Source organism: Salvelinus fontinalis, unplaced genomic scaffold (assembly GCF_029448725.1).
Source record: "Salvelinus fontinalis isolate EN_2023a unplaced genomic scaffold, ASM2944872v1 scaffold_0051, whole genome shotgun sequence".
Lineage (NCBI taxonomy): Eukaryota > Metazoa > Chordata > Actinopteri > Salmoniformes > Salmonidae > Salvelinus > Salvelinus fontinalis.
In genome coordinates, this window is record NW_026600260.1 from 97,386 (window position 1) to 124,019 (window position 26,634).

General features: G+C 40.7%; 1 protein-coding gene across 1 annotated transcript in view; it reads left to right on the forward strand.

Annotated features, from left to right (window-relative positions):
* Positions 1–6,793: 6,793 nt before the first annotated feature.
* Positions 6,794–26,634, forward strand: part of LOC129842550 (ATP-binding cassette sub-family F member 3-like) — a 28,193-nt gene continuing 8,352 nt past the window's right edge. Inside the window, 9 exon segments of the mRNA XM_055911145.1 lie at positions 6,794–6,806; positions 6,809–6,898; positions 21,306–21,453; positions 21,605–21,681; positions 21,923–21,978; positions 22,130–22,227; positions 23,374–23,496; positions 24,031–24,297; positions 24,445–24,525. Coding sequence (XP_055767120.1) covers positions 6,794–6,806; positions 6,809–6,898; positions 21,306–21,453; positions 21,605–21,681; positions 21,923–21,978; positions 22,130–22,227; positions 23,374–23,496; positions 24,031–24,297; positions 24,445–24,525 — 953 coding nt within the window.

Below are 26,634 nucleotides of genomic sequence, written 5' to 3' on the forward strand. Positions count from 1 at the left end.
GTGCAGCTGTAGAACGTTTTGAGGATCTGAGGACCCATGCCAAATCTTTTCAGTCTCCTGATGGGGAATAGGTTGTCGTACACTCTTCACGACTTTCTTGGTGTGCTTGGACCATGTTAGTTTGTTGGTGATGTGGACACCAAGGATCTTGAAGCTCTCAACCTGATCCACTGCAGCCCCGTCGATGAGAATGAGGTCGTGCTCGGTCCTCTTTTTCATGTAGTCCACAATCGTCTCCTTTGTCTTGATCACGTTTTCTGGAGAGGTTGTTGTCCTGGCACCACAACGCCAGGTCTCTGACCTTCTCCTTATTGGCTGTCTCATTGTTGCCATGTGGTCAGGCCTACCACTGTTGTGTCATCTGCAAACTTAATGATGGTGTTGGAGTCGTGCAGTCATGAGTGAACAGGGAGTACAGGAGGGGACTGAGCACGCACCCGAGGGGCCCCTGTGTTGACGATCAGCGTGGCGGATGTGTTGTTACCTACCCTTACCACTTGGGGACGGCCCGTCAGGAAGTCCAGGATCCAGTTGCAGAGGGAGGTGCTTTGTCAGTATATCGTTCGCATTGGCCTCGTCAGACTCGTTAAAGGAAAAAAAGGATTCTGCCAGTCCGGGGTGAGTAATCACAGTTCTGATGTCCAGAAGTTATTTTTGATCATAAGAGACGGTAGCCGCAACATTATGTACAAAATAAGTACAAAAATAAGTCACAAACAACGCAAATAAACAAACAAAAAAACACAATCGGCTGGGGTCAAGTAAAACATCTGCCTTCTTCTCCAGCGCCCTCTTACCATTCTTGGGTATGTTGAGTCTTGAGAGTGTTTGTAACGTGTACCAAATTTTGTTATGTATCTATGTGGCAGACCATGCCCATATGAATTTGTACTGGTCAGTAGCGGCCATGTTGTTTTAGGTACAAGTCTGGAAATTATTGTGTTCAGAGATCTTTGTCCATAGATGCAACATACAGTCCTCTGTGCAGCACTTTGAGATATCAGCTGATGTAAGAAGGGCTATATAAATACATTTGATTTGATACAGTGCCTTCAGAAAGTATTAATTCATACGTCTTGACTTATTCCACATTTTTGTGTGTTACAGCCTGAATTCCAAATTGATTAAATAGATGTTTTTCCTCACCCAACAACATACAATACCCCATAATAAAAAAGTGAAAACATGTTTAGACATTTTTAAAAATGTATTGAAAAGGAAATACAGAAATATCTAATTTACATAAGTATTCACACCCCTGAGTAAATACTTTGTAAAAGCACCTGTAGTTGCGATTACAGCTGTGAGTTTCCACACCTGGATTGTGCAATATTTCCCCATTATTCTTCTTAAATTCTTCAAGTTCTGTCAAATGTGCTGTTGATAATTGCTGGACAACCATTTTCCAGAGTTGCCATAGATTTTCCAGTAAATCTGTCAAAATTGTAACTCTGTCACTCAGGATCATTCTTCTTGGTAAGCAACTCCAGTGGATTATTTATTAGATTAGGCCTTGTGTTTTAGGTTATTGTCCTGCTGAAAGGTGAATTCCTCCCAGTGTCTGGTGGAACGCAGACAAAGATTTTCCTCTAGGATTTTGCCTGTGCTTAGCTCCATTCCGTTTCATTTTTATCCTGATAAACTCCCCAGTCCTTAATGATTACAAGCATACCCATAACATGATGCAGCCACCACTATGCTTGAACATATGGAGAGTGGTACAAAGTAATGTGTTGTATTGAATTTGCTCCAAACATAACACGTTGTATTCGGGGGATAAAAAGTTAACACATTGCAGTATTAAAAAAAAAAAGTTAACACATTGCAGTATTACTTTAGTGCCTTGTTGCAAATATGATGCATGTTTTGGAATATTTTTATTCTGTACGAACTTCCTTTTCACTGTCCAATTAGGTTAGTATTGTGGAGTAACAAACAATGTTGTTGATCCATCCTCAGTTTTCTCCTATCACAGCCTGTTTTAAAGTCACCAGTGACCTCATGGTGAAATCCCTGAGCGGTTTCCTTCCTCTCCGTCAACTGAGTTAGGAAGGACGCCTGTATGTTTGTAGTCACTGGGTTTATTGGGAAAGGGAAGGGAATGGGTATACCTAGTCAGTTGCACAACTGAATGCATTCAACCGAAATGCGTCTTCTGCCGAAACATCCACGTTATTGGCACCCGGGGAGCAGTTGTTGTTGGGGCTTAACTGCCTTGCTCAAGAGCAGAACACCAGATTTTTCCACCTTGCCGGGTAGGGAATTCAAACCAGCGACCTTTTCGTTTCTGACCCAATGCTTTTAACGGCTAGGCTACACCATCCACAGTGTAATTATCAACTTCACCATGTTCAAAAGGATATCAATGTCTGCTTGTTTTATTTTTACCCATCTACCAATATGTGCCCTTCTTTGCAAGGCATTGGAAAACCTCCCTGGTCTTGGTGGTTGAATCTGTGTTTGACATTCACTGCTCAACTGAGGGACCTTACATATGTGTGGGGTACAGAGAAGAGGTTGTCATTCAAAAATCATGTTAAACACTTATTGCACACAGTGAGTCCATGCAACATATTATGTTACTTGTTAAGCAAATGTCTACTCATGAATGTATTTCAGCTTGCCATAAAAAAACAGGTTGAATATTACTGACTCAAAACATTTCAGCTTTTCATTTTTTATTAATTTGTAAACATTTTGAATAACATAATTCCACTTTGACATTATAGGGTACGCCAGTGACAAAAAAGTTAATCCATTTTAAATTCAGCCTGTAAAACAACAACACTTCAAGGGGTGTGAATACTTTCTGAAGGCACTGTATTTAGTTTCGTGCAGATCAGTCATTCGGTGCCGGAAGAGTAGCGTCACAGATAGAATAGTTCTTTGGTAGTGTTTGAAGTGTTTTCACAAAATTCAATATGGCAGAAAATCCATCATGGATTGGATGGACCTGGCCTGAGGTAAATGTGTTCTTTGTGAGGAGAGGGATGTATGTACTGAATTTCATGACTTCAGGTCAAACGGAGTTAGGGCCTTGACCTGTCAAATTTAGCATTTTCTCTTGTTATAGAGACACCATCTGGCCAATCAGTGTAATTTTGTGAATGCCTGATCTCTATAGACATGGATCTCTATTTACAGGTTGGTTGTTTAGGAACAAAACCGATGCATCCTCAGTTTAAAGTGGCAGTGACAAAAAGAGCAACGGATAATTTATCTGTTTACACAATAGAGTTGATGTGCATACTCTTGGCTGCAGAGTGGGTGGAGATGTTGAGGCCAGACAGGGTCTGACTCCTTTGTACCACTGAAGAGTTTAAATGAATGTGTGTCTTGGAGCAGACATGATGTATTGTAGGAGGTTTTGCAGTGCTTACAGTATATAGGGTGAGACAGATGGTACCAGCTCATGTGGGAGTTGAGGGGAATGGGGAGGTGGACGTTATCGCCAAGCAGGCTCTTAAACATCCTAATGTTGAAATGGAATGGTCAATCAGTATAGCAGACGCCAAGGGTTTGATAAAAACAGGGGGTTAAAAACAAATGTCAAGAGTTGTTGTGGAAAAGGGAGGGAAAGGGAAGAGAGCTGTATAAGATTCAGGAAAAGGTGGGAGCAGGGGGGTCATCAGGCCGAGAGAGAAGGGAGGAAAGTGTAATGAGAAGGGAGGAAAGTGTCGGACACACAAGGCTCAATAATACATTGAAAATGGTCAGGAAACATCAGACTGGGAGGTGTGTCCATTGTCAGGAGGAGATTGAGACGTTCTATTTCAGTGCCAGAAATATGGGAGGGAAAGGGAGTGATTGTTATTAGATTTGAGGAGTAATGGGGCTGAAGAGCCAAGATTAAGTGAACTGCTGGGGAAATCTTCAGGGGAAGTAGTATTTAATTATGTATTTTGTTTCCTTAGGGAGACGAGAATATTGGGTAGGATTTAGACCTTCCGTCCATGGTTCACACTCCAGTCCAGTTGGTGACGGTAATGCACCTTAAAGTTGGTTGCCAACCGCCATAGAAAAATCCACAGAAGAACAAAACTGACTCCTAAGCAACTATGGGCAAAACAGGCGGGGTTGACAACATGTAAACTATATTTAGTCTCCAGTGTTTATTGAAAACATAAATACATTTACACAATGAGCACTTGTCTCTCAGATACATCGTTACAGTTGTTGATCAGCAAGCTAGCGAATTTGCGAAATATTAGTATTGACATGATATCATTCAAAACACCTCAAAACAAGACATGGTATCAATAACAAGATGAAACTGGCTGAAACAAGTCACTACGATTCCCCACATGTCAGTCTCTTGTCATTTAAATGATGTTTCTAGAGACAATATCTCTCTCATCGTCACTCAATGCATAGGTTTACTTCCACTGTATTCACATCCTACCAAACACCTTTGTCTGTACATTATGCCTTGAATCTATTCTACCGTGCCCAGAAACCTCCTTTTACTCTCTGTTCCGAATGTACTAGACAACCAGTTCTTATTTATTTATGTTTATTTTATTTCACCTTTATTTAACCAGGTAGGCAAGTTGAGAACAAGTTCTCATTTACAATTGCGACCTGGCCAAGATAAAGCAAAGCAGTTCAACACATACAACAACAGAGTTACACATGGAATAAACAAACATACAGTTAATAATACAGTAGAAAAATAAGTCTATACACAATGTGAGCAAATGAGGTGAGATAAGGGAGGTAAAGGCAAAAAAGGCCATGGTGGCGAGGTAAAAACAATATAGCAAGTGAAATGGTAGATTTGCAGTGGAAGAATGTGCAAAGTAGAGATAGAAATAATGGGGTGCATAGGAGCAAGGGGGGGGGGGAGGTAGTTGTCTTCCTAAGCCAGGTTTCAGACACGACTAGGACATCCAGGTTGGTAGAGTGTGCTAAAGCAGTGAATAAAACAAACTTAATGAGTAGGCTTCTAATGTTAACATGCATGAAACCAAGGCTTTTATGGTTACAGAAGTCAACAAATGAGAGCGCCTGGGGAATTGGAGTGGAGCTAGACACTGCAGGGCCTGAATTAACCTCTACATCACCAGAGGAACAGAGGAGTAGGATAAGGGTACGGCTATAACTACTTCTCAGACAGAGTTCAGTGTGTCAAATCGGAGGGCCTGTTGTCCGGAACCTCTGGCAGTCTCTATGTGGGTGCCACAGGGTTCAAATCTTGGACCGACTCTTTTCTCTGTATATATCAATGAAGTCGTTCTTGCAGCTGGTGATTCTCTGATCCACCTCTACGCAGACAACACCATTCTGTATACTTCTGGCCCTTCTTTGGACACTGTATTAACTATCCTCCAGACGAGCTTCAATGCCATACAACTCTCCTTCCGTGGTCTCCAATTGCTCTTAAATACAAGTAAAACTAAATGCATGCTCTTCAATCGATCGCTGCCTGCACCTACCCGCCCGTCCAACATCACTACTCTGGATGGTTCTGACTTAGAATATGTGGACAACTACAAATACCTAGGTGTCTGGTTAGACTGTAAACTCTCCTTCCAGACTCACATCAAACATCTCCAATCCAAAGTTAAATCTAGAATTGGCTTCCTATTTCGCAACGAAGCATCCTTCACTCATGCTGTCAAACATACCCTTGTAAAACTGACCATCCTACCGATCCTCGACTCCGGCGATGTCATTTACAAAATAGCCTCCAATACCCTACACAATAAATTGAATGCAGTCTATCACAGTGCCATCCGTTTTGTCACCAAAGCCCCATATACTACCCACCACTGCGACCTGTACACTCTCGTTGGCTGGGCCTAGTTTCATATTCGTCGCCAAACAAACTGGCTCCAGGTCATCTATAAGTCTTTGCTAGGTAAAGCCCCGTCTTATCTCAGCTCACTGGTCACCATGGCAGCATCCACCCATAGCACGCGCTCCAGCAGGTATATTTCCCTGGTCACCCCCAAAGCCAATTCCCCCTTTGGCCACCTTTCCTTCCACTTCTCTGCTGCCAATGACTGGAATGAACTGCAAAAATCACTGAAGCTGGAGACTCATATCTCCCTCACTAACTTTAAGCACCATCTGTCAGAGCAGCTCTGTCCCAACAGCAGAGCTTTCTTTTCAGCACCATGGAGTGATTCCTTATCACCGCTACACCGGTCTATCAGCAGAGCCTTGTCTGGCAGGGAAACAGTTCATTCAGCCGCATTTACTCCCTTAAAAAAAAAACATAGCTGATATCGCTGACTAGCTTAAATAAATGTGATTTCTACTGACAATTGAGATGTACAAACTATGGCATAAGGGAAAGATGAGCAGATAAGAGGCAATCCGTAATTTCGATTCAGAAGTCAGAAACATATATTAAATAAAGAGGTATATAAGCAGACAATGAAAGCTCTTACAATATTTGATGATGACATTTCTCTAAAACAGGCTATAGGCAACACCAAGTCAGAACAGTAGGCTAAGTTATGAGGGGGAAAGGGACCAAATGATTAAGGTGAGGCACATGGGCTACTTAACAGCTTACTGCACAACATACACTTAGTATTACTTTCTTAGCTACAGTATACATATCTCCCTGGCATATTACATAATTTAAAACAAATAATGATCCCACAGTCCCTTCCCTGATTTAATCGTGGGATGCAATAACAACCCAAAACAACAACTCTTATTTGGGGGAATGTAATGTGAATGCATAAGAGAGGTAAAAATGGGAACAAAATATCGCATAGAAAATACTACAATACCCATAATGCATAGTTTGAGGACATACCTTGTCGCATGTTGTGGGCACATGCGCTGTTCTTGTGGATGAGCCGGTGTATCATGGCGACATACGTGGATATTCTGAAGAGCGAGTTTCCCGAAATTGACACCGAAGTGTTCGAATATATCACGGGTAAGAGACTGTAAATGAATGGAGAGGGTGTGTGGATCTCGTACACTTTAAAATGCCACCGGCTAGATGAGTGGCGGACGGCTTCTTCTCCACGTGAAGTAACGTTAGCTAGCATAGCCGTCCCACAGCGTTGACGCTCAGTCAAGCCAAGTTAGGGAGACTAGCTAACGTTAGCTTGTAGCTAACAAGTAACATGCCATTACTTATCTTATAATCGGTCCGGTTGAACAACTAACTGGGTGAGCTAGACTAGCTAATTTATTGCCTTGAATTACTAGCGAACTAGCTGCTTCTGTGTAGATTTACCGGCATGTAATAGTACATGGGAACTCGTTATATAGCGCTTTAAGGACCAAAAGTCACAAAACAGCCTAAACATGAACACAGAGAGGGGTGGGCTCAAGGAAGTGAACGCGTAATCTTATCTATGTATGGGAAGGTTGGGTTTTGGATATGAATCCGGCGTACGTAGAGTTTTCACCACTTCCGAATTCGTCAGACGAAGTTCCTCCCGTATTCATTTTGGGGGCACGCGGTGCTGGGGGTTGTGGGAAGGTGTGCGGCGAGAACCCTACAAGCCAAGCGTTATAAAAAGTTACGCCTCAATCACACCGACAGGTAATGTATTTTGGTACACCGTAAATGCATTCATTTCCAATGGAACGCTGCGTTTGCCTTGCAGCGATGCAGAGCGTTCATAGAAACTGCTTGACATAAAAGGTAGCAGAAGGTGAATGTTGAACTTTTATTGTACACACATCTAGATGATGCTACGTGACCATTTTGCGCTATCAATTCAATGGTTTTATTGGCATGGGAAACATATGTTCACATTGCAAAAGCAAGTGAAGTAGATAATAAACACAAGTTAAATAAACAAACTCACTGTCGGTGTGATGAAGGCCTTAAGCGCTGCTCTACTTTATGCAAATTGCACGCTGCCACCGCTGCCGTTAACCAATCAGCTGAGGAGCAAATGTTTGCTTGAAAATCTTCAGTTCATGAAACCGTTCCGCCTGTCATTTGTTCTGGGCAAGCAAAACAAAAAAAAGATGGAGGACGGTCAATCATCGCAGTGTCTGGTTTTTCAATTCTATGTTATGTCACTTTGCTAGATAGAATACAGAGACAAAATCAGAAGGTAAGTGGTATGGAGGAGGATTGTGAGTGAAGAGAGATTTGCACAACAATTTGTGCTGAGTGTTTACCCTTAAATTCAGGTTATTTTTACTTTTTTTTTTAAATAACTAATTGACCAATGTTGGTTCAATTATTTGAATTCCATTTCGTAAATGTTTTTTCTGTGATTTCAATGTACAAATTGCACAGTTTCTCTTGAGAAATCAGATCAGAAATCAGAAACCAGCCGAACTGTGCACTGTAGTAGGGAGTTGACGTTTCCAACAGGCCAATATTCTACATAGTTTAAGTGCATAATTTCCTACAATGACCATAATCCATTGCGCATCTACTTGTCTGGTCAGTGTTTCTTTTAGGCCTGCTATGGAAGAGACAAAATAATGCGTGATTGTGAGGCGATGTAGAGAGCAGCTGTTACTTCACAAGGTATCTCTACCTGAAAATACCTGCTCAAAGTGATTGATAGTTGGTATTCAGCAGTCATAAAAGGTTGCTTTATTTACTTAACCAGGTAGGCTAGAACTATTAAAATCGTTTTTTCCCAGACAACATAGGTAGTAGCTCTGAGATGGGATGATGACTTGGAATTAAGTAATAGTCATCAAATAAAACTAATATAATATACTCAACTGAAATATTTTATTGAAGTCTTGTGCATGTGAATAAATGATGGTTGATAAGCAGTAATGGACAGTCACTACCATAATGTGACGTTTGTATTAGTTGTTTTATTCTGTGTTACAGCATTCAACCTAAATAAATAAATAATCGAAACCAAACTGACCTCAAAGCACTAATCGCTGAGCAATAACAACAATGTTTGCTTGTGCTGCTAGCTAGCTTGAACATTGATTGACCCAAACCTCAAAATTGTGATCAAAGCCACCATTTATGAATGTATTGACAATTAAATTTTCCCACCAAAGGATAGAAATCACAAGTAAACCGCACATTTGTAAATGGTACACAAAGCATTAATTTTCCATGTATAATGCTACCTGGTGGATTAGGGTATCTTAACATTATGATTCTCATACACTGAACAAAAATATGAACGCAACATGTAAAGTCCCATGTTTAATGAGCTGAAATAAAAGATCCCAGGAACCTTCCATATGCACAAAAGCTTATTTCTCTAAAATGTGGTGCACAAATTTGTTTACGTCCCTGTAAATGAGCATTTCTCCTTTGCCAAGATAATCCATCCATTTGACAGGTGTGGCAAATCAAGAAGCTGATTAAACAGCATGATCATTACACAGGTGCAACTTGTGCTCGGGACAATTTTATTTATATTTGATTTAACCAGGTAGGCCAGTTGAGAGCAAGTTCTCATTTACAACTGCGACCTGGCCAAGATAAAGCAAAGCAGTGCGACACACACACAGTTACGCCTGGGATAAACAAACGTACAGTCAATAATACAATAGAAAAATCTATATACAGTGTGTGTAAATGTAGTAAGATTATGGAGGTAAGGCAATGAATAGGCCATAGTGGTGAAATAATTACAATTGAGCAATTAAACACTGGAGTGATAGATGTGCAGAAGATGAATGTGCAAGTAGAGCTACCGGGGTGCAAAGGAGCAAAAAAAAAAAATCTATATGGGGATGAGGTAGTTGGATGGGCTATTTACAGATGGCTATGTACAGGTGCAGTGATCTGTGAGCTGCTCTGACAGCTGATACTTAAAGTTAGTGAGGGAGATATGGGTCTCCGGCTAAAGTGATTTTTCTGCAATACCAGTCATTGGCAGCAGAGAATTTTCCAAGCTGTTTAAAGGCATGAATACTTACGAGCCTGCTGCTGCCTACCACCGCTCAGTCAAATATCAAATCATAGACTAAATTATAATATAATAACAAACACAGAAATATGACACTTAAGTCATTAATATGGTCAAATCCAGAAACTATCATTTCAAAAACAAAACGTTTATTCTTTCAGTGAAATACGGAACCGTTCCGTATTTTATTGAACGGGTGGTATCCCTAAGTCTAAATATTGCTGTTACATTGCACAACCTTCAATGTTATGTCATAATTCTGTACAATTCTGGCAAATTGATTACAGTCTTTGTTAGGAAGAAATGGTCTTCACACAGTTCGCAACGAGCCAGGCAGCCCAAACTGCTGCATATACCCTGACTCTGCTTGCACAGAACGCAAGAGAAGTGACACAATTTTCCGTAGTTAAAAGAAATTCTTGTTAGCGGGCAATATTAACTAAATATGTAGGTTTAAAACTATATACTTGCGTGTTGATTTTAAGAAAGGCATTGATGTTTAGGTACACATTGGTGTGATGACAGGGCTTTTTTCGTGAATGCGCTTGTTAAATCATCACCCGTTTGGCGAAGTAGGCTGTGATTCGATGATAAATTAACAGGCACCGCATTGATTATATGCAACGCAGGACAAGCTAGATTAACTACACATGTTTGATGATATTACTAGTTTAACTAGTGATAATGTTAAGATTGATTGTTTTTTATAAGATACGTTTAATGCTAGCTAGCAACTTACCTTGGCTCCTTGCTGCACTCGCGTAACAGGTAGTCTGCCTGCCACGCAGTCTCCTCGTGGAGTGCAATGTAATTGGCCATAATCGGCGTCCAAAAATGTGGATTACCGATTATTATGAAAACTTGAAATTGGCCCTAATTAATCGGCCATTCCGATTAATCAGTCGACCTCTAGTTTGGACCATTCTAGTTTGTTGGTGATGTGGACACCAAGGAACTTGAAGCTCTCAACCTGCTCCACTACAGCCCCGTCGATGAGAACGGGGGAGTGCTCAGTCCTCCTTTTCCTGTAGTCCACAATCATCTAATTAGTCTTGGTTACGTTGAGGGAGAGGTTGTTATTTTGGCACCATTCAGTTAATTCTAAGTTCAATAATCTGTCTGTAAACAATTGTTGGTAAAAGTACTTGTGTCATGAACAAAGTAGACAACTTGCCAAAACTATAGTTAACAAGAAATTTGTGGAGTGGTTGAAAAACGAGTTTTAATGACTCCAACCTAAGTGTATGTAAACTTCCGACTTCAACTGTAGTTGGTGAACCAGGCGAGCCACTCTAAAATGTACAGTTTGTTACACATTGCCACAGATGCCTCAAGTTGAGGGAGCGTGCAGTTGGCGTGCATGCAATTGGCATGCTGACTGCAGGAATGTCCACCAGAGCTGTTGCAAGAGAATTTAATGTTAATTTCTCTACCTTTGATGAAGCTGAAGAGTATGTCTTTAGAAAAGCGCTTTTGTTGGGATAAACTCATTATGATTGGGTGGGCCCTATGCTCTCCCAGGCCCACCCATGGCTGTGCCCCTGCCCAGTCATGTGATATCCATATATTAGGGCCTAATGAATTTATTTCAATTGACTTATTTCCTGATGTTAACGTTAACTCAGTAAAATCGTTGAAATTGTTACATGTTGCGTTTTCTATTTTTGTTATGTATATTATAGCTTATGGCTCTTATTATACCTGTGTTATGAAATTGATCATTATAGCTCACTTCCTGTAAATACATAGGCGTACATGCACATGAATGGGTACTTTGCGTCACAGAAATTGTAGCTTTGACTTATATCTCTCTTCACCCACCATCACCAACAATCTCTGCAGTCCCCCATCTCTGCAGTCCAAGGTAGAATTAGAACATTCCCACGCACCATTATTTTCCTTTTGGATTATTTTAAGTTAGCTTACAAATTGTCAGTGCCTTATTTGTACAATACAAGAGATGGATTTGAATGTCAGAAGTATCATGTAGAAAATCTGGTTTATGGTTAGCCTCAAACATAATCTACTGGTTTCATTTTAAATTGAACATATAGCTAGCTCAACAATATGAAAATGATATGAGTTTAGCTATTCTCTGCTTCAGATGTACAATTACGTGTACATGCCCATTAGGCCAGTAATGCCATCATAGGCGACGCGTGCCATCAATTGGTGACGCGTGCCATTATGATAAGCTACCAAATGGGTTCACATGGCTGATATCCTGAGATTGCATGAGATCAAAAAATCTATATATTATATTATGAAGGGCTTACATTAATTCATGTTTTTTTTACTTGGTCTGTGACACCATGAGCCAAATAGGTGAGTGTAAATTGTATTGTGTTGTATGATGCAAGAAACCACTTTACAAAATAAAATGTATTATTATTATTACCATACAGATAATTAGACAATGTAGGCTACCCCTCTGACTATTGGCTTATTTGCATATTCAAGCCTGTCTCAAAATACAACACTGCCCCTTTTAATTAAGACATAAGCTTTTTACCTGACTGGCTTTTCAAAGACAGCTTAAAATGTGTCCTGCACGTTTTGTGCTCTTGTAGGAAGCAGTAACTCCCAATTGAAGAATGGCGCCATAGGAGATGGCTGCCGTTTTACATGCTCCTAACCAATTGTGCTATTTCGTGTGTTTGTTTTTGCGTTGTTTGTAACTTATTTTGTACGTAATGTTTCTGCCACTGTCTCTTATGACCGAAAAGAGCTCACGGATATCAGAAGAGCGATTTACTCACCTCGAACTGGACAAAGATTTTTCTTTAACGAGTCGGAAGCAAAGGATCTACTGCTTTGTCGAGACACGGCCCAAATCCCTGTCATTCGCATGAAGAGAAGTTGCCAGTACTGGGGACGCAGGTCTGGGTGCCTTGTGAGAATTTGTCAGCGGATGGGTAACCCGCCTCTACTATCTGTCCTATTGGCCAACTTGCAATCATTGGAGAATAAACTGGATGAGCTCCGTTCAAGAATATCCTACCAACGGGGCATTAAAAATTGCAATATCTCTTGTTTTACCAAGTCGTGGCTGAACAACGACATGGATAATATACAGTTGGCTGTGTTTTCCATGCATCTGCAAGACCGAACAGCTGCCTCTGGTAAGAGAGGGGGTGACAGTCTGTGTGTTTCTCAACAGCGGGTCGCATATTCGAATGTTAAGGAACTCTCGAGTTTTTGCCCACCTGAGGTAGAGTAGCTCATGATAAGCTGTAGACCACTCTATTTACCAAGAGCGTTTTAATCTATATTTTCTTGTAGCTGTCTATTTACCACCACAAACTGATACTGGCACTAAGACCGCACTCAACGAGCTGTATAAAGCCATAAGCAAACAAGACAATGCTCATCCAGAGGCTGGGCTCCTAGTAGCCAGGGACTTTAATGAAGGCCAACTTAAATCCGTCTTACCAAATTTCTACTAGCATGTCACGTGCAATGAGAGGGAAAAAAACTCTAGACCACCTTTACTCCACACACAGAGACACGTACAAAGCTCTCCCTCACCCTCGATTTATCAAATCTGACCATAATTCTATCCTCCTGATTCCTGCTTACAAGCAAACACTAAAGCAGGAAGTACCAGTGACTCACTCAACTACTAAAGTGGTCAGATGACGCTGATGCTAAGCTACAGGACTGTTTTGCTAGCACAGACTGGAATATGTTCCGGGACTCATCCGATGGCATTGAGGTGTCCACATCAGTCACAGGCTTTCTCAATAAGTGCATAGATGACGTTGTCCCCACAGTGACCATACTAACAACCCAACCAGTAGTCATGGATTACAGGCAACTTCGGCTAGAGCTGCGGCTTTCAAAGAGCGAACTCTAACCAGGACGCTTGTAAGAAATCCCGTTATGCCCTCCAGACTAACCATCAAACAGGCAAAGATTAAATACAGGACTAAGATTGTATCCTACAACGCCGGCTAGGGTTGCAAAGGGTCAGAAACTTTCCGTGAAATTTCCGTAATTTTTTCCATGGGAAGTTCAGCCCTGGAATTTTGTTGGAATTTTGCTTAAATTCATCAAAGTTAGCTTATAGCAGTGAACCTTTTTTTGTGGGATACACATAATGCAATTCTAGGTCTTGTGGCATATTTTGGTTAAACTATCCCCAATTCAATGGAATTGCAACCCTCTGCATGCACAGTGCATTCTTCCATCACATGTGCAGTGCACTTTTCCATCACATGTACAGCTGATTTTCAAGATCTTGCACACTAATGAGATGCTATTGAGCCCACACTACTACACTGTCTGAGCCAAGGACTACATGCTTTCTGGTAAGTTTTGATTACAATACTGGGTGGGGTAAACATATTTTGTGACATACATGCTTTTTTGTTAACTAGTAAATAGTAGCAACAGCAAAGTGTTTAAATCATTTCTAACTTATCAATTTCTGCTTGTTAGTTTTTGCTACCATGTGGGTTTTAGCTTGCTTGAGCCTGCTAACTGAGGAGTGTTAATTCATCTGTTTCCATACATGTTTAATTTTAAAACATTTATCTTACAAAGGAGTTGTTTAATCTAACTGCTTAACTATTTATCTGTACATGGAATTGTTTTTGTTTTTTTTACAATTTTTTTTCTGATCTTTACAGGAAAATACCACAGGCACTATCTGATGTGTGGAGACATTTCACTGCAGCTAATGTAGAAGGAACAGCTGTGTACATTTGCAAATACTGTGCCAAATAATTTGTGAAGAATGCAACAAAGATGCAGAATCATCTGGCCAAGTGTATAAAGTTCCCTCAGTGCTCACAACAAGCAACCTCTGACAAAAGTCTCTCTACTTCTCTTCGAGTTGAAAATTATCAATCAGACACATTATCGATAGCAACAGCTCATGGTCCTCCTGGAATCACAAGTTGTTGTTTTTTACTCAATGGAGGAACGTAGTCAGAGAAATGCTGATGAATGTCTTGCTCTAGCTGTGTATGCAACTGGTTCACCTCTGATGCTCACAGGCAATGTGTATTGGAAGAGATTTCTGAATGTTCTTCGCCCAGCATACACCCCTCCGACCAGACATGCTTTATCTACTCATTTGCTGGATGCAGAGTTCAACAGAGTTCAAGTGAAGGTCAAGCAAATCATAGAGAAAGCAGACTGTATTGCAATCATCTCTGATGGGTGGTCGAATGTTCGTGGGCAAGGAATAATTAACTACATCATCTCCACCCCTCAACCAGTATTCAACAAGGGCACAGACACGCCGGTCTCTACATTGCAGATGAGCTAAAGGCAGTCATCAATAACCTTGGACCATAGAAGGTATTTGCACTGGTGACAGATAATGCTGCGGACATGGAGGCTGCTTGGTCTAAAGTGAAGGAGTCCTACCCTCATGTCACACCCATTGGCTGTGCTGCTCATGCATTGAATCTGCTCCTCGAGGACATCATCACACTCTACAAGAGAGCCAAGGAAATGGTTAGTTATGTGAAGGGTCATCAAGTTATAGCAGCTATCTACCTCACCAAGCAAAGTGAGGAGAATAAGAGCACCACATTGAAGCTGCCCAGCAACACTCTTTGGGGTGGTGGTGTCATCATGTTTGACAGTCTCCTGGGGGGGAAGGAGTCTCTCCAAGAAATGGCCATATCACAGTCTGCTGATATGGACAGCCCCATCAAGAGGATCCTCCTGGATTATATATTTTGGGAGAGAGTGGTAAGCAGCCTACAATTCCTGAAACCTATAGCAGTAGAACATTGCACGGATTGAGAGAGACAATGCCATCCTGTCTATCAGACTCTGCTTGCAGATATAAGCTAAGAAATCCGTATGCTGGCAAGAGCATCCTGTCTGGTGCGGAGATCAACAAGCCCCATGGTGTCAACACTACCGTGTCTCGCCACCTTGGCCTGAATGGGAGCAAGGTTCTTGGCAGTCTGGCGAAGTACACTTCCAAGCAAGGGCTTTGGGATGGAGATAAAATATGGCAGTCGTGCCAATATATCTCATCAGCCACCTGGTGGAAGGGACTTTGTGGATCTGAGGCTCTTTCCCTTGTTGCCTACATCCTCCAAATCCCACCAATATTTATTGTACCTTTTATTTAACTAGGCAAGTCAGTTAAGAACAAATTCTTATTTTCAATGACGGCCTAGGAACAGTGGGTTAACTGCCTCGTTCAGGGGCAGAACGACAGATTTTTACCTTGTCTTGTAACCTTTTGGTTACTAGTCCACTAGGCTACCTGCCGCCCCAACATCAGCCGCATCCGAGCGCAACCGGTCCTTGTTTGGGAACACACACACCAAAGCATGCAACCAATACAAGGGTTGAAAAATAGGTGGCCATCCGGGCAAATTGGAGACTTTTTGAGCCTGACAATGAGCCATCCTCAACAGGGTTGGAAAGTGACAGTGAAGATGAGGCCTCAGTCTGATGTTAAAGAGGTGGATATTGAGTAGGTCCAGGGAGAAGACATGGAAGCCAACCAAAGCTTCAGTTTCTAGACTATCATTTTACTGATGTATGTTGAATACGTTTTTGGGAGATGCAATGGATCATTCAATATTCCCTTTATTTTGTTGTTCAGTGAAAACATCCCATGTGAAGATAATGGGCCTCTGGTCGCCTATGTAGATATTCCATTAAAAATCATCCATTTCCAGGTACAATAGTCATTTACAACATTAACAATGATGTTATTTTAATGGACAAAAAATGTGCTTTTCTTTCAAAAACAAGGACATTTCTAAGTGACCCTAAACTTTTGGACGGTAGTGTATATGTGTGTGAGTGAGACGTTAGTAAAATTCTTGAATTAAGTGTTTTCATCGTTCTAGATCGCAGCCCGTAGCAACGAAGAAGCGCTGCCATGTGTGTGGACCCAAGGACAGGAAGACCTAGTACACATGCATCAAGTGCAAGAGATACATTTGCAACACACAGTAAAACTCAGTCCCTCATGTAGTGTGTAGACTGACCTTAATTTGTGTTCAATGGGGCTCATTTATCATTTCCATAAAATACTGGATGTAAAATGTGTCCTTCCAATTTGTTTAGCTCAAAGCAATAAACATCAATAGCGATAACCTTGTTTCGTTTATGTTACTTCAAGATAAACATGATTTATTCCACCCATTGTCTTGTTAATTTTTTTATCAACAAAATAATTATGCTTTTATCAATGAATGTGATCTAGCAGAGGAAAATGGCAAATATTAATCATGTATGCTGTCTATATTGCTTTTAATTGATATAAGTCAACATCTACAGTTGAAGTTCGAAACTCGTTTTTCAACCACTCCACAAATTTCTTGTTGACAAACTATAGTTTTGACAAGTCGGTTAGGACATCTACTTTGCGCGTGACACATGTAATTTTTCATGTAATCAATAATTCACTATCACAATTCCAGTGGGTGAGAAGTTTACATACACCAAGTTTACTGTGCCTTTTAAACAGCTTGGAAAGTTCCAGAAAATTGTCATGGCTTTAGAAGCTTCTGATAGGCTAATTGACATCATTTGAGTCAATTGGAGGTGTACCTGTCTATGTATTTCAAGGCCTACCTTCAAACTCCGTGCCTCTTTGCTTCACATGGGTAAATCAAAAGAAATCAGCCAAGACCTCAGAAAAAAAGGAAAGAAGTCTGGTTCATCCTTGGGAGCAATTTCCAAATGCCGGAAGGTACCACGTTCATATGTACAAACAATAGTACGCAAGTATAAACACCATGGGACCACGCAGCCGTCATACCGCTCAGGAAGGAGACGCGTTCTGTCTCCAAGAGATGAATGTACTTTGGTGCGAAAAATGCAAATCAATCCCAGAACAACAGCAACGGGCCTTGTGAAGATGCTGGAGGAAACAGGTACAAAGTATCTATATCCACAGTAAAATGAGTCCTATATTGATATAACCTGAAAGGCCGCTCAGCAAGGAAGAAGCCAAAACTGCCATAGAAAAGCCAGACTACGGTTTGCAACTGCACATGGGGACAAAGATCGTACTTTTTGGAGAAATGTCCTCTGGTCTGATGAAACAAAAATAGAAGTTTGGCTATAATGACCATCGTTATGTTTGGAGGAAAAAGGGAGATGCTTGCAAGCCGAAGAACACCATCCCAACCGTGAAGCACAGAGGTGGCAGCATCATGTAGTGGTGTGCTTTGCTGCAGGAGGGTCTGGTGCACTTCACAAAATAGATGGCATCATGATGTCAGAAATTTATGTAGATATATATTGAAGCAACATCTCAAGACATCAGTCAGGAAGTTAAAGCTTGGTCGCAAATGGGTCTTCCAAATGGATAATGACCCCAAGTATACTTCCAAAGTGGTGGCATGTGCCTTTCATGTGCCTTAATAACAAACTTGTATGCCATCTGTAAATATGAATACAGCTGTTAAATTACTAGCCTAGTTGGTTTAGCCAAGGAAAAAGACGTCAATGTTCCCGCTAGCCATGATTGGGTGAGTTAATGAGTGTGATGGACATGCCGAGAGATGAGTTCGGATTGGTCTGCCATGTAGCGCGCATCTGTCTATAATATGAGCGGTCAGTATGTGTAGGTAATCCTTTCTCACGTGTCTTTTTGAAATATATCATGTTGTAGAACTGCGTAAGTGTTTCTCTCCACTTCCTGGAGGACCAAGTTTGGAAATCATTGGAATTAGAGTATGATAACTAAGGAGATGGAGAAAATTCTGGCGTTTGATTGCAAATATGCAGACGGAGTCGGAAAGAGAACAGAAGGCTGTTGTAATCCGGAGAGGTGTTTTATACATCTTAAAACTAAGTGCAACCATGACATCCGTGACAGAGAGGGAGAAGCGTCCATCCATGTATACGGGTAAAAGAGTCTAGCTAGTTACATTTTCAGATATTACACCTTTCTAATTTTGTCAAAGTTGTTTTCATTTCAAATTGAAATGTACTGCTAGCTAGCTAATGTTAGCGGGCTAGCTAGTTAATGTTACATGTTTGATCTGTGTAGTAATATTAGACGTATCTCAGAGCCATTTGCTTTGCTAGTTATAGCCTAATGTTAGCTAGCTAATATTGAACCTGGTTGGTTAGCTACCTGCAGATTCATGCAGTGTAGTAATGTCATGAGCTGGGATTATGGTTCATTGTTTAGCTAGCTACATGTCTATAAACAAAAGACTACACAATGCAAGTAACTATTTCAATAGAATGTCTATGATATCATTGTGACAATTGTCGATAGACGTAGCTGGAAAATTCGTTCTGGCTATCTACTCCGATTTCAGAACACTCGTCTGAGTGTGCCAGAGCGCAGAATAACTGATGAATTTACGAACGCTCAACACCCGTTGAATATGGCCGGTGTCAGTAAACTTTGGAAGAAAGCGTAATTACATTTTTGCCAGCAGCACAGTTGCAGTCACCAACGCTCTGGATAACATAACAGCCTAACTAGCTCTGCTAGGGTGAGTAAAATGGTCAGTGAGCTATCATTTGTGTCTGGAAGTAGCTAGCAAAAGTTAGCTTGGGGGCTTGACTGCTGTTAGGTCAGAACGCTCGGATCAACCCTACTCCTCGGCCAGAGCATACAGTGTGCGCGCTGAACGCTCCAAGAGCAAAACACTGAATTTACAAACGGACAATCTGACCGCTCTGAGTTTACGAATGCCCAGAGAACATTCTGGCACTCCAGATTAAATTTACGAACACACCTGTAGTATAAGCCAGCCTTTAGTCTTTAAATCTTTGGTTGTTTAGTACATAGACTCACATGTGAATCCTTAAAGAGATGGGTGGGGCTAAAGCTTAGGAAGGTGTGAACGATGCTGAATGAGTGTAGACAAAGAGTTGTCCGGTAGGTACCAAAACATTCAAGGGCCATTTTCACAAAAGTGAGGTTACAGGTTTATCAAATTTCAAAGCAGAATTACTTCCCCATTGTTTCTCAGCTGTAGTGTATGATATACCATTTTCTAGCTCTGAGTCTCTACTTTTATCCAATGTAAAAAACACTTTCAAATTTTGCTACATAAGACGGAATCGAGCCGGTCGGTCACAATTGGTAGTTAGTCTTGTCCCATCGCTGCAACTCCCGTATGGACGAGAGAGAGAGAGAGAGAGAGAGGCAAAGGTCGAGAGCCATGCATCCTCCGAAACACGACCCTGCCAAGCCGCACTGCTCGTTTAAACCGTAATCCAACTGCACCAATGTTTCGGAGGAAACAAAGTACAGCTGGCGACCAAAATCATCGTCCTTAGTGCAACACTCACTACCGAGTTTCAAACTGCCGAGCAGCCGCACACAAGCCTAAGATCACCATGCGCAATGCCAAGCGTCGGCTTGAGTGGCGTAAAGCTCTGGAGCAGTGGAAACGCGTTCTCTGGCGTGATAAATCATGCTTCAACATGTGGCAGACCAACGGATGAATCTTGGTTTGTCGAATGCCAGGACAACGCTACCTGCCCGAATGCATAGTGCCCACTGTAAAGTTTGGTGGAGTAGGAATAATGGTCTGGTGCTGTTCATGGTTCTGGCTAGACCCTTTAGTGCCACCTCATTGAACACCTTTGGGATGAATTGGAACGCCTAATCGCTCAACATCAGTGCCCGACCTCACAAATGCTCTTGTATCTGAATGGAAGCAAATCCTCGCAGCAATGTTTCCAACATCTAGTGGAAAGCCTTCCCAGAAAAGTAAAGGCTGTTGAAGCAGCAAAGGGGCGGACTAACTCTGTATTAATGCCCAGGATTTGGGAATGAGATGTTTGATTAGCAGGCGTCCACATACTTTTGGTCATGGAGTTCATCTGTTTTTTTTGCATTGGATGCGTCTCAATCCCCCGCATCTGCCTATGTCGCACTTCTGCATCTGCGGTGAAAGATGACAGCGCCAGAGAGGTGTCTGTCAGTCCATGAGATGTCCCGAAATTAGGTCTAATCACAAAATACGAAACTCACGAACACAAGCGTCTTGGGGCGCGTCTGAAGTCGGTACAGCTAATCTGGGAACTTCTGTCTGAAACGTCCGAACCGTTTGGGCTACACACTAATATGACCCACCTGTGCAAAAGTGAGACTCTGTTTTGCTCTAGGACTCCAACAGGCCTCACAAGACTCGTCTGGAGGTCCCCTGTAACCAGTTGAAAGCTTTTTATGGAAGTACTGTATATAAGGAGACTGTTTAGTGACAAATACTTGTTAACATAAATAAACAAACTATGTCTTCTGATCTTTTATCTCTCAGATATAGGATAGACACTTAAGAACAAGCTTTCTTAAAACAATTTGGGGGGACAATATAGCACTAAGTCCCAAAATAAATAAATGTTTCATCAAATAATGTTTGTATATATTTTTTGATACTTCAAGGGATACCCAATACCCCCCCCCCCCTGCAAAAACATGAATTTAATATCTTTCTGGATTTTCTATGGTTTCTGTAGAACCACCTTCAACTGGAAATGTACATTTCTAAGATATATTTCTATCCTGTGTGATAGGTGTGTTGGACTGTGGAGGGGCGGAGTTTGAGGATGGAGAGGAGGTGTATGATGCGATTGGTGGGCTGCTGCAGGGGTCATCGGCTGACTGTAAAAACGAGGATGACATCCGGGACATCTGTCAGCAGATGTTCAACACTCTTAAACTGTGAGTGCAACAAACACACAAAACCTTATCACCCACCTCTTTCACAACCAGCGTCCAACACAAAGATGAACTAACTGCCACACACAAGGCTTATAATTGATGTAATTCGCTTGCTGATTCATCAAAAATATACTCATGTCTTTTCCATCAGGAGTAACGGCCATGCCGCTTCAAAGCAAGTGCTGCTCGACACTCCGGTGCAGTTGTCTCAGATATCTGCAGAGTGTGGTAAGTCTGCAGGGGACTTAGGTCTTGCTCTTTGTTGTCAGCTTTACGGTCCAGCATACAGTTCTGTATATGTAGTGATGTATACGTTTGATATTCATTCTGGTAGCCTGTCATTTTCTATCTGCTGTTTTTAGCCTTTCTTCCTATTTTCTCTACCCTCTCTCCCATGTCTTTTTAATATCCTCCCTGACTTATTGCTGCGTCTCATTCCACTCCTTCTGTCTTTCCCCTCTCGTCTCAGTATCTGCCACTAATGATGTCCAAGGGATCTGGATGATGAAGAGGGGCCAGAATACAGTAAAGTATTTTTTGTTGTTGTTGTTGCATCGTATCTTCTTGTGTATTATGTTCCTTTGTCGAAGCTACAGGCCTGACTTGGGCCTGTGTTTTTCTCCCGTCGACTTCATCCACTTTGTCTTCTTCCACACACACACACACACCGCCTCAGACTGTGGACGCGAGGAAGCTGGAGAAGGCCGAAGCCAAGCTGAAGCAAAAACAAGGGAGGAGGAATGAACGGGATTCGCAAAAAACAACTAGTCCACTGTGAGTTTCAAATGCTTTTCATCTACACCCGAAGACTATGCAAACAGTTTATCATTGGCAGTGGTGGAAAAAGTACCCAATTGTCATACTTGAGTAAAAGTAAAGATACGTTCATTGAAAATGAATCAAGTAAAATTTAAAATCACCCCGTAAAGTACTACTTGAACTCTGCGAAGCATTTATTTGGGCTGCAATTTGTGAGGCTGATAACTCTAATGAGCTTATCCTCTACAACAGAGGTAACTCTGGGTCTTCCTTTCCTGTGGTGGTCCTCATGAGATCCAGTTTCATCATAACGCTTGATGGTTTCTGCGACAGTACTTGAAGAAACTTTCAAAGTTCTTCATGTCTTAATGAAGGACTGTCATTTTTCTTTGTTTATTTGAGCTGTTCTTGCCATAATAAGGACTTGGTCTTTTACCAAATAGGGCTATCTTCTGTATACCACTCCTACCTTGTCACAACACAACTGATTGGCTCAAACGCATTAAGAAGGAAAGAAATTCCACAAATGTACTTTTAAGAAGCCACACCTGTTAATTGAAATACATTCCAGGTGACTACCTCATGAAGCTGGTTGGGAGAATGACAATAGTGTGCAAAGCTGTCAAGGCAACGGGTGGTTACTTTGAAGAATCTCAAATATAAAATATATTTTGATTTGTTTAAACATTTTTTGGTTACTACATGATTCCATATGTGTTATTTCATGGTTTTGATGTCTTCACTATTATTCTACAATGTAGAAAATAGTAAAAAATAAAGAAAAACCCTGCGATGAGTAGGTGTCCAAACCTTTACTGTTACTGTATATAAGTACAAAATACCCCCCAAAAACGACTTAAGAAAACATACTTTTAAGTACTACTTAAGTACTTTACACCACTGATCATTGGTTTGGTATTGTGACAGCAAAAATACAGATTTCTATTCACCGATGTATGATGAAGTTCGGTTACAGTGTCAGAGTGATATGATTTGGACTGATGTTTCACCTCTGCCTGTCTGTCATTCCTGTCTCTCTTCCACTGTCTTCCTGTACTCATTCTCTCTACTTCCATCTCATTCGTCTCCTTCTGGTTCCCTCTGTCTATTTCTCCCTCTGTGTCTGTCCTTGTCCGCTCTGCCTACCTCTGTTTGTCTCAGGGTACTGGAGGAGGCATCAGCCAGCCAGGCCAGTAGCAAAAAGGACAGTCGCGTTGACTTGTCCGGGAAGAATCGCACCTACGACATCCGCATCGAGAACTTCGACGTGTCGTTTGGCGAGCGGTGAGGGGTTCACTCTTAAGCTGCGTCCCAAATTGCACCACGTCTCTAAGTGCAGTACTTCTGACCAGGGCCAATAGGGATCTGGTCCAAAGTACCGCGCTATATAGGGAATACGGTTCCATTTGGGATGAAGTCATACCCACTCATTCTCCTACTATATCCAGCACTCTGGAGCAGGTGGTTCATTCTAATCAGCATCATTCAATGCTGTGTTAGCTAGACACCGTTTCCACCAGTATTTACCTGCTATTTTAAATGTGTTGATGTGGTTATGATAGTTACTTTCTGCAAATGACTTAAAAAATTAAACTGCCTGATATCAAATGGTGCGTAGGAGTGCTTGTTTAAATGAATGGCAATCAACTAAATGAGTAAATCATAGGTTATTCCTGTGTAATTACCCTTTTATGGTTATTTCTTATTTAATACCAGACAGCGAGAGAGCGACAAAGAGAGTAGGAGAGAGACAGAGACATTTAAGTCTGAACCGGAAAGCAATATGCAAGCAAATTGTCTCTCTCTCTGGTTTTCCAGGTCCTTGCTGCAGGGAGCGGAGCTGTCTCTGTCGACAGGTCGCCGCTACGGCCTGATTGGCCGCAACGGCCTGGGGAAGACCACGCTACTGAAGATGCTGGCGAGCCGCAGCCTGCGCGTCCCCGCCCACATCACGATCCTGCACGTGGAGCAGGAGGTCGCCGGCGATGACACAGGGGCGCTGCAGAGCGTGCTCGAGAGCGACACGGTCCGGGAGGGGCTCCTGACGGAGGAACGCCTGCTGAACGCGCGCATCGCCAACGGAACGTACGTCCGTCTCACTTACTCCTTACTTTAGGAGGAGTCGATACTGGCCGCCTTGGCAGATTTAAATGTTTTTTGCAGGATTTTTACACTTTGGGGTTTGGAACTGCAACAGTCACTAAACCTGCAGTTTATTCTATTCCATGTTAGTGCTGAAGGAATGGAGACTGTTCGACTGTCGGAGATCTATGCTAAACTGGAGGAGATTGAAGCAGACAAAGCACCTGCCCGGTAAAGACGCACACTAAACATGTCTGTACATAATGTCATATCTGTGCGTACCTTACATTAGCAGTGTATTTAGATATGTACATAAATAATGTCATATCTGTGTGTACCTTACATTAGCAGTGTATTTAGATATATACATAATGTCATATCTGTGTGTACATTACATTAGCAGTGTATTTAGATATATACATAATGTCATATCTGTGTGTACCTTCCATTAGCAGTGTATTTAGATATGTACATAATGTCATATCTGTGTGTACCTTACATTACCAGTGTATTTAGATATATACATAATGTCATATCTGTGTGTACCTTACATTAGCAGTGTATTTAGATATATACATAATGTCATATCTGTGTGTACATTACATTAGCAGTGTATTTAGATATATACATAATGTCATATCTGTGTGTACCTTACATTAGCAGTGTATTTAGATATATACATAATGTCATATCTGTGTGTACCTTACATTAGCAGTGTATTTAGATATATACATAATGTCATGTGTGTACCTTACATTAGCAGTGTATTTAGATATATACATAATGTCATATCTGTGTGTACATTACATTAGCAGTGTATTTAGATATATACATAATGTCATGTGTGTACCTTACATTAGCAGTGTATTTAGATATATACATAATGTCATATCTGTGTGTACCTTACATTAGCAGTGTATTTAGATATATACATAATGTCATATCTGTGTGTACCTTACATTAGCAGTGTATTTAGATATATACATAATGTCATATCTGTGTTTACCTTACATTAGCAGTGTATTTAGATATATACATAATGTCATATCTGTGTTTACCTATCATTAGCAGTGTATTTAGATATGTACATAATGTCATATCTGTGTGTACGTTACATTAGCAGTGTATTTAGATATATACATAATGTCATATCTGTGTTTACCTATCATTAGCAGTGTATTTAGATATATACATAATGTCATATCTGTGTTTACCTTACATTAGCAGTGTATTTAGATATATACATAATGTCATATCTGTGTTTACCTTACATTAGCAGTGTATTTAGATATATACATAATGTCATATCTGTGTTTACCTTACATTAGCAGTGTATTTAGATATATACATAATGTCATATCTGTGTTTACCTTACATTAGCAGTGTATTTAGATATATACATAATGTCATATCTGTGTGTACGTTACATTAGCAGTGTATTTAGATATATACATAATGTCATATCTGTGTGTACGTTACATTAGCAGTGTATTTAGATATATACATAACGTCATATCTGTGTGTACCTTACATTAGCAGTGTATTTAGATATATACATAATGTCATATCTGTGTTTACCTATCATTAGCAGTGTATTTAGATATGTACATAAATAATGTCATATCTGTGTGTACCTTACATTAGCAGTGTATTTAGATATATACATAATGTCATATCTGTGTTTACCTTACATTAGCAGTGTATTTAGATATATACATAATGTCATATCTGTGTGTACCTTCCATTAGCAGTGTATTTAGATATATACATAATGTCATATCTGTGTGTACATTACATTAGCAGTGTATTTAGATATATACATAATGTCATATCTGTGTTTACATTACATTAGCAGTGTATTTAGATATATACATAATGTCATGTGTGTACCTTACATTAGCAGTGTATTTAGATATATACATAATTTCATATCTGTGTGTACCTTACATTAGCAGTGTATTTAGATATGTACATAAATAATGTCATATCTGTGTGTACCTTACATTAGCAGTGTATTTAGATATATACATAATGTCATATCTGTGTGTACCTTACATTAGCAGTGTATTTAGATATATACATAATGTCATGTGTGTACCTTACATTAGCAGTGTATTTAGATATGTACATAATGTCATATCTGTGTGTACCTTACATTACCAGTGTATTTAGATATATACATAATGTCATATCTGTGTTTACCTATCATTAGCAGTGTATTTAGATATATACATAATGTCATATCTGTGTTTACCTATCATTAGCAGTGTATTTAGATATGTACATAATGTCATATCTGTGTGTACCTTACATTAGCAGTGTATTTAGATATATACATAA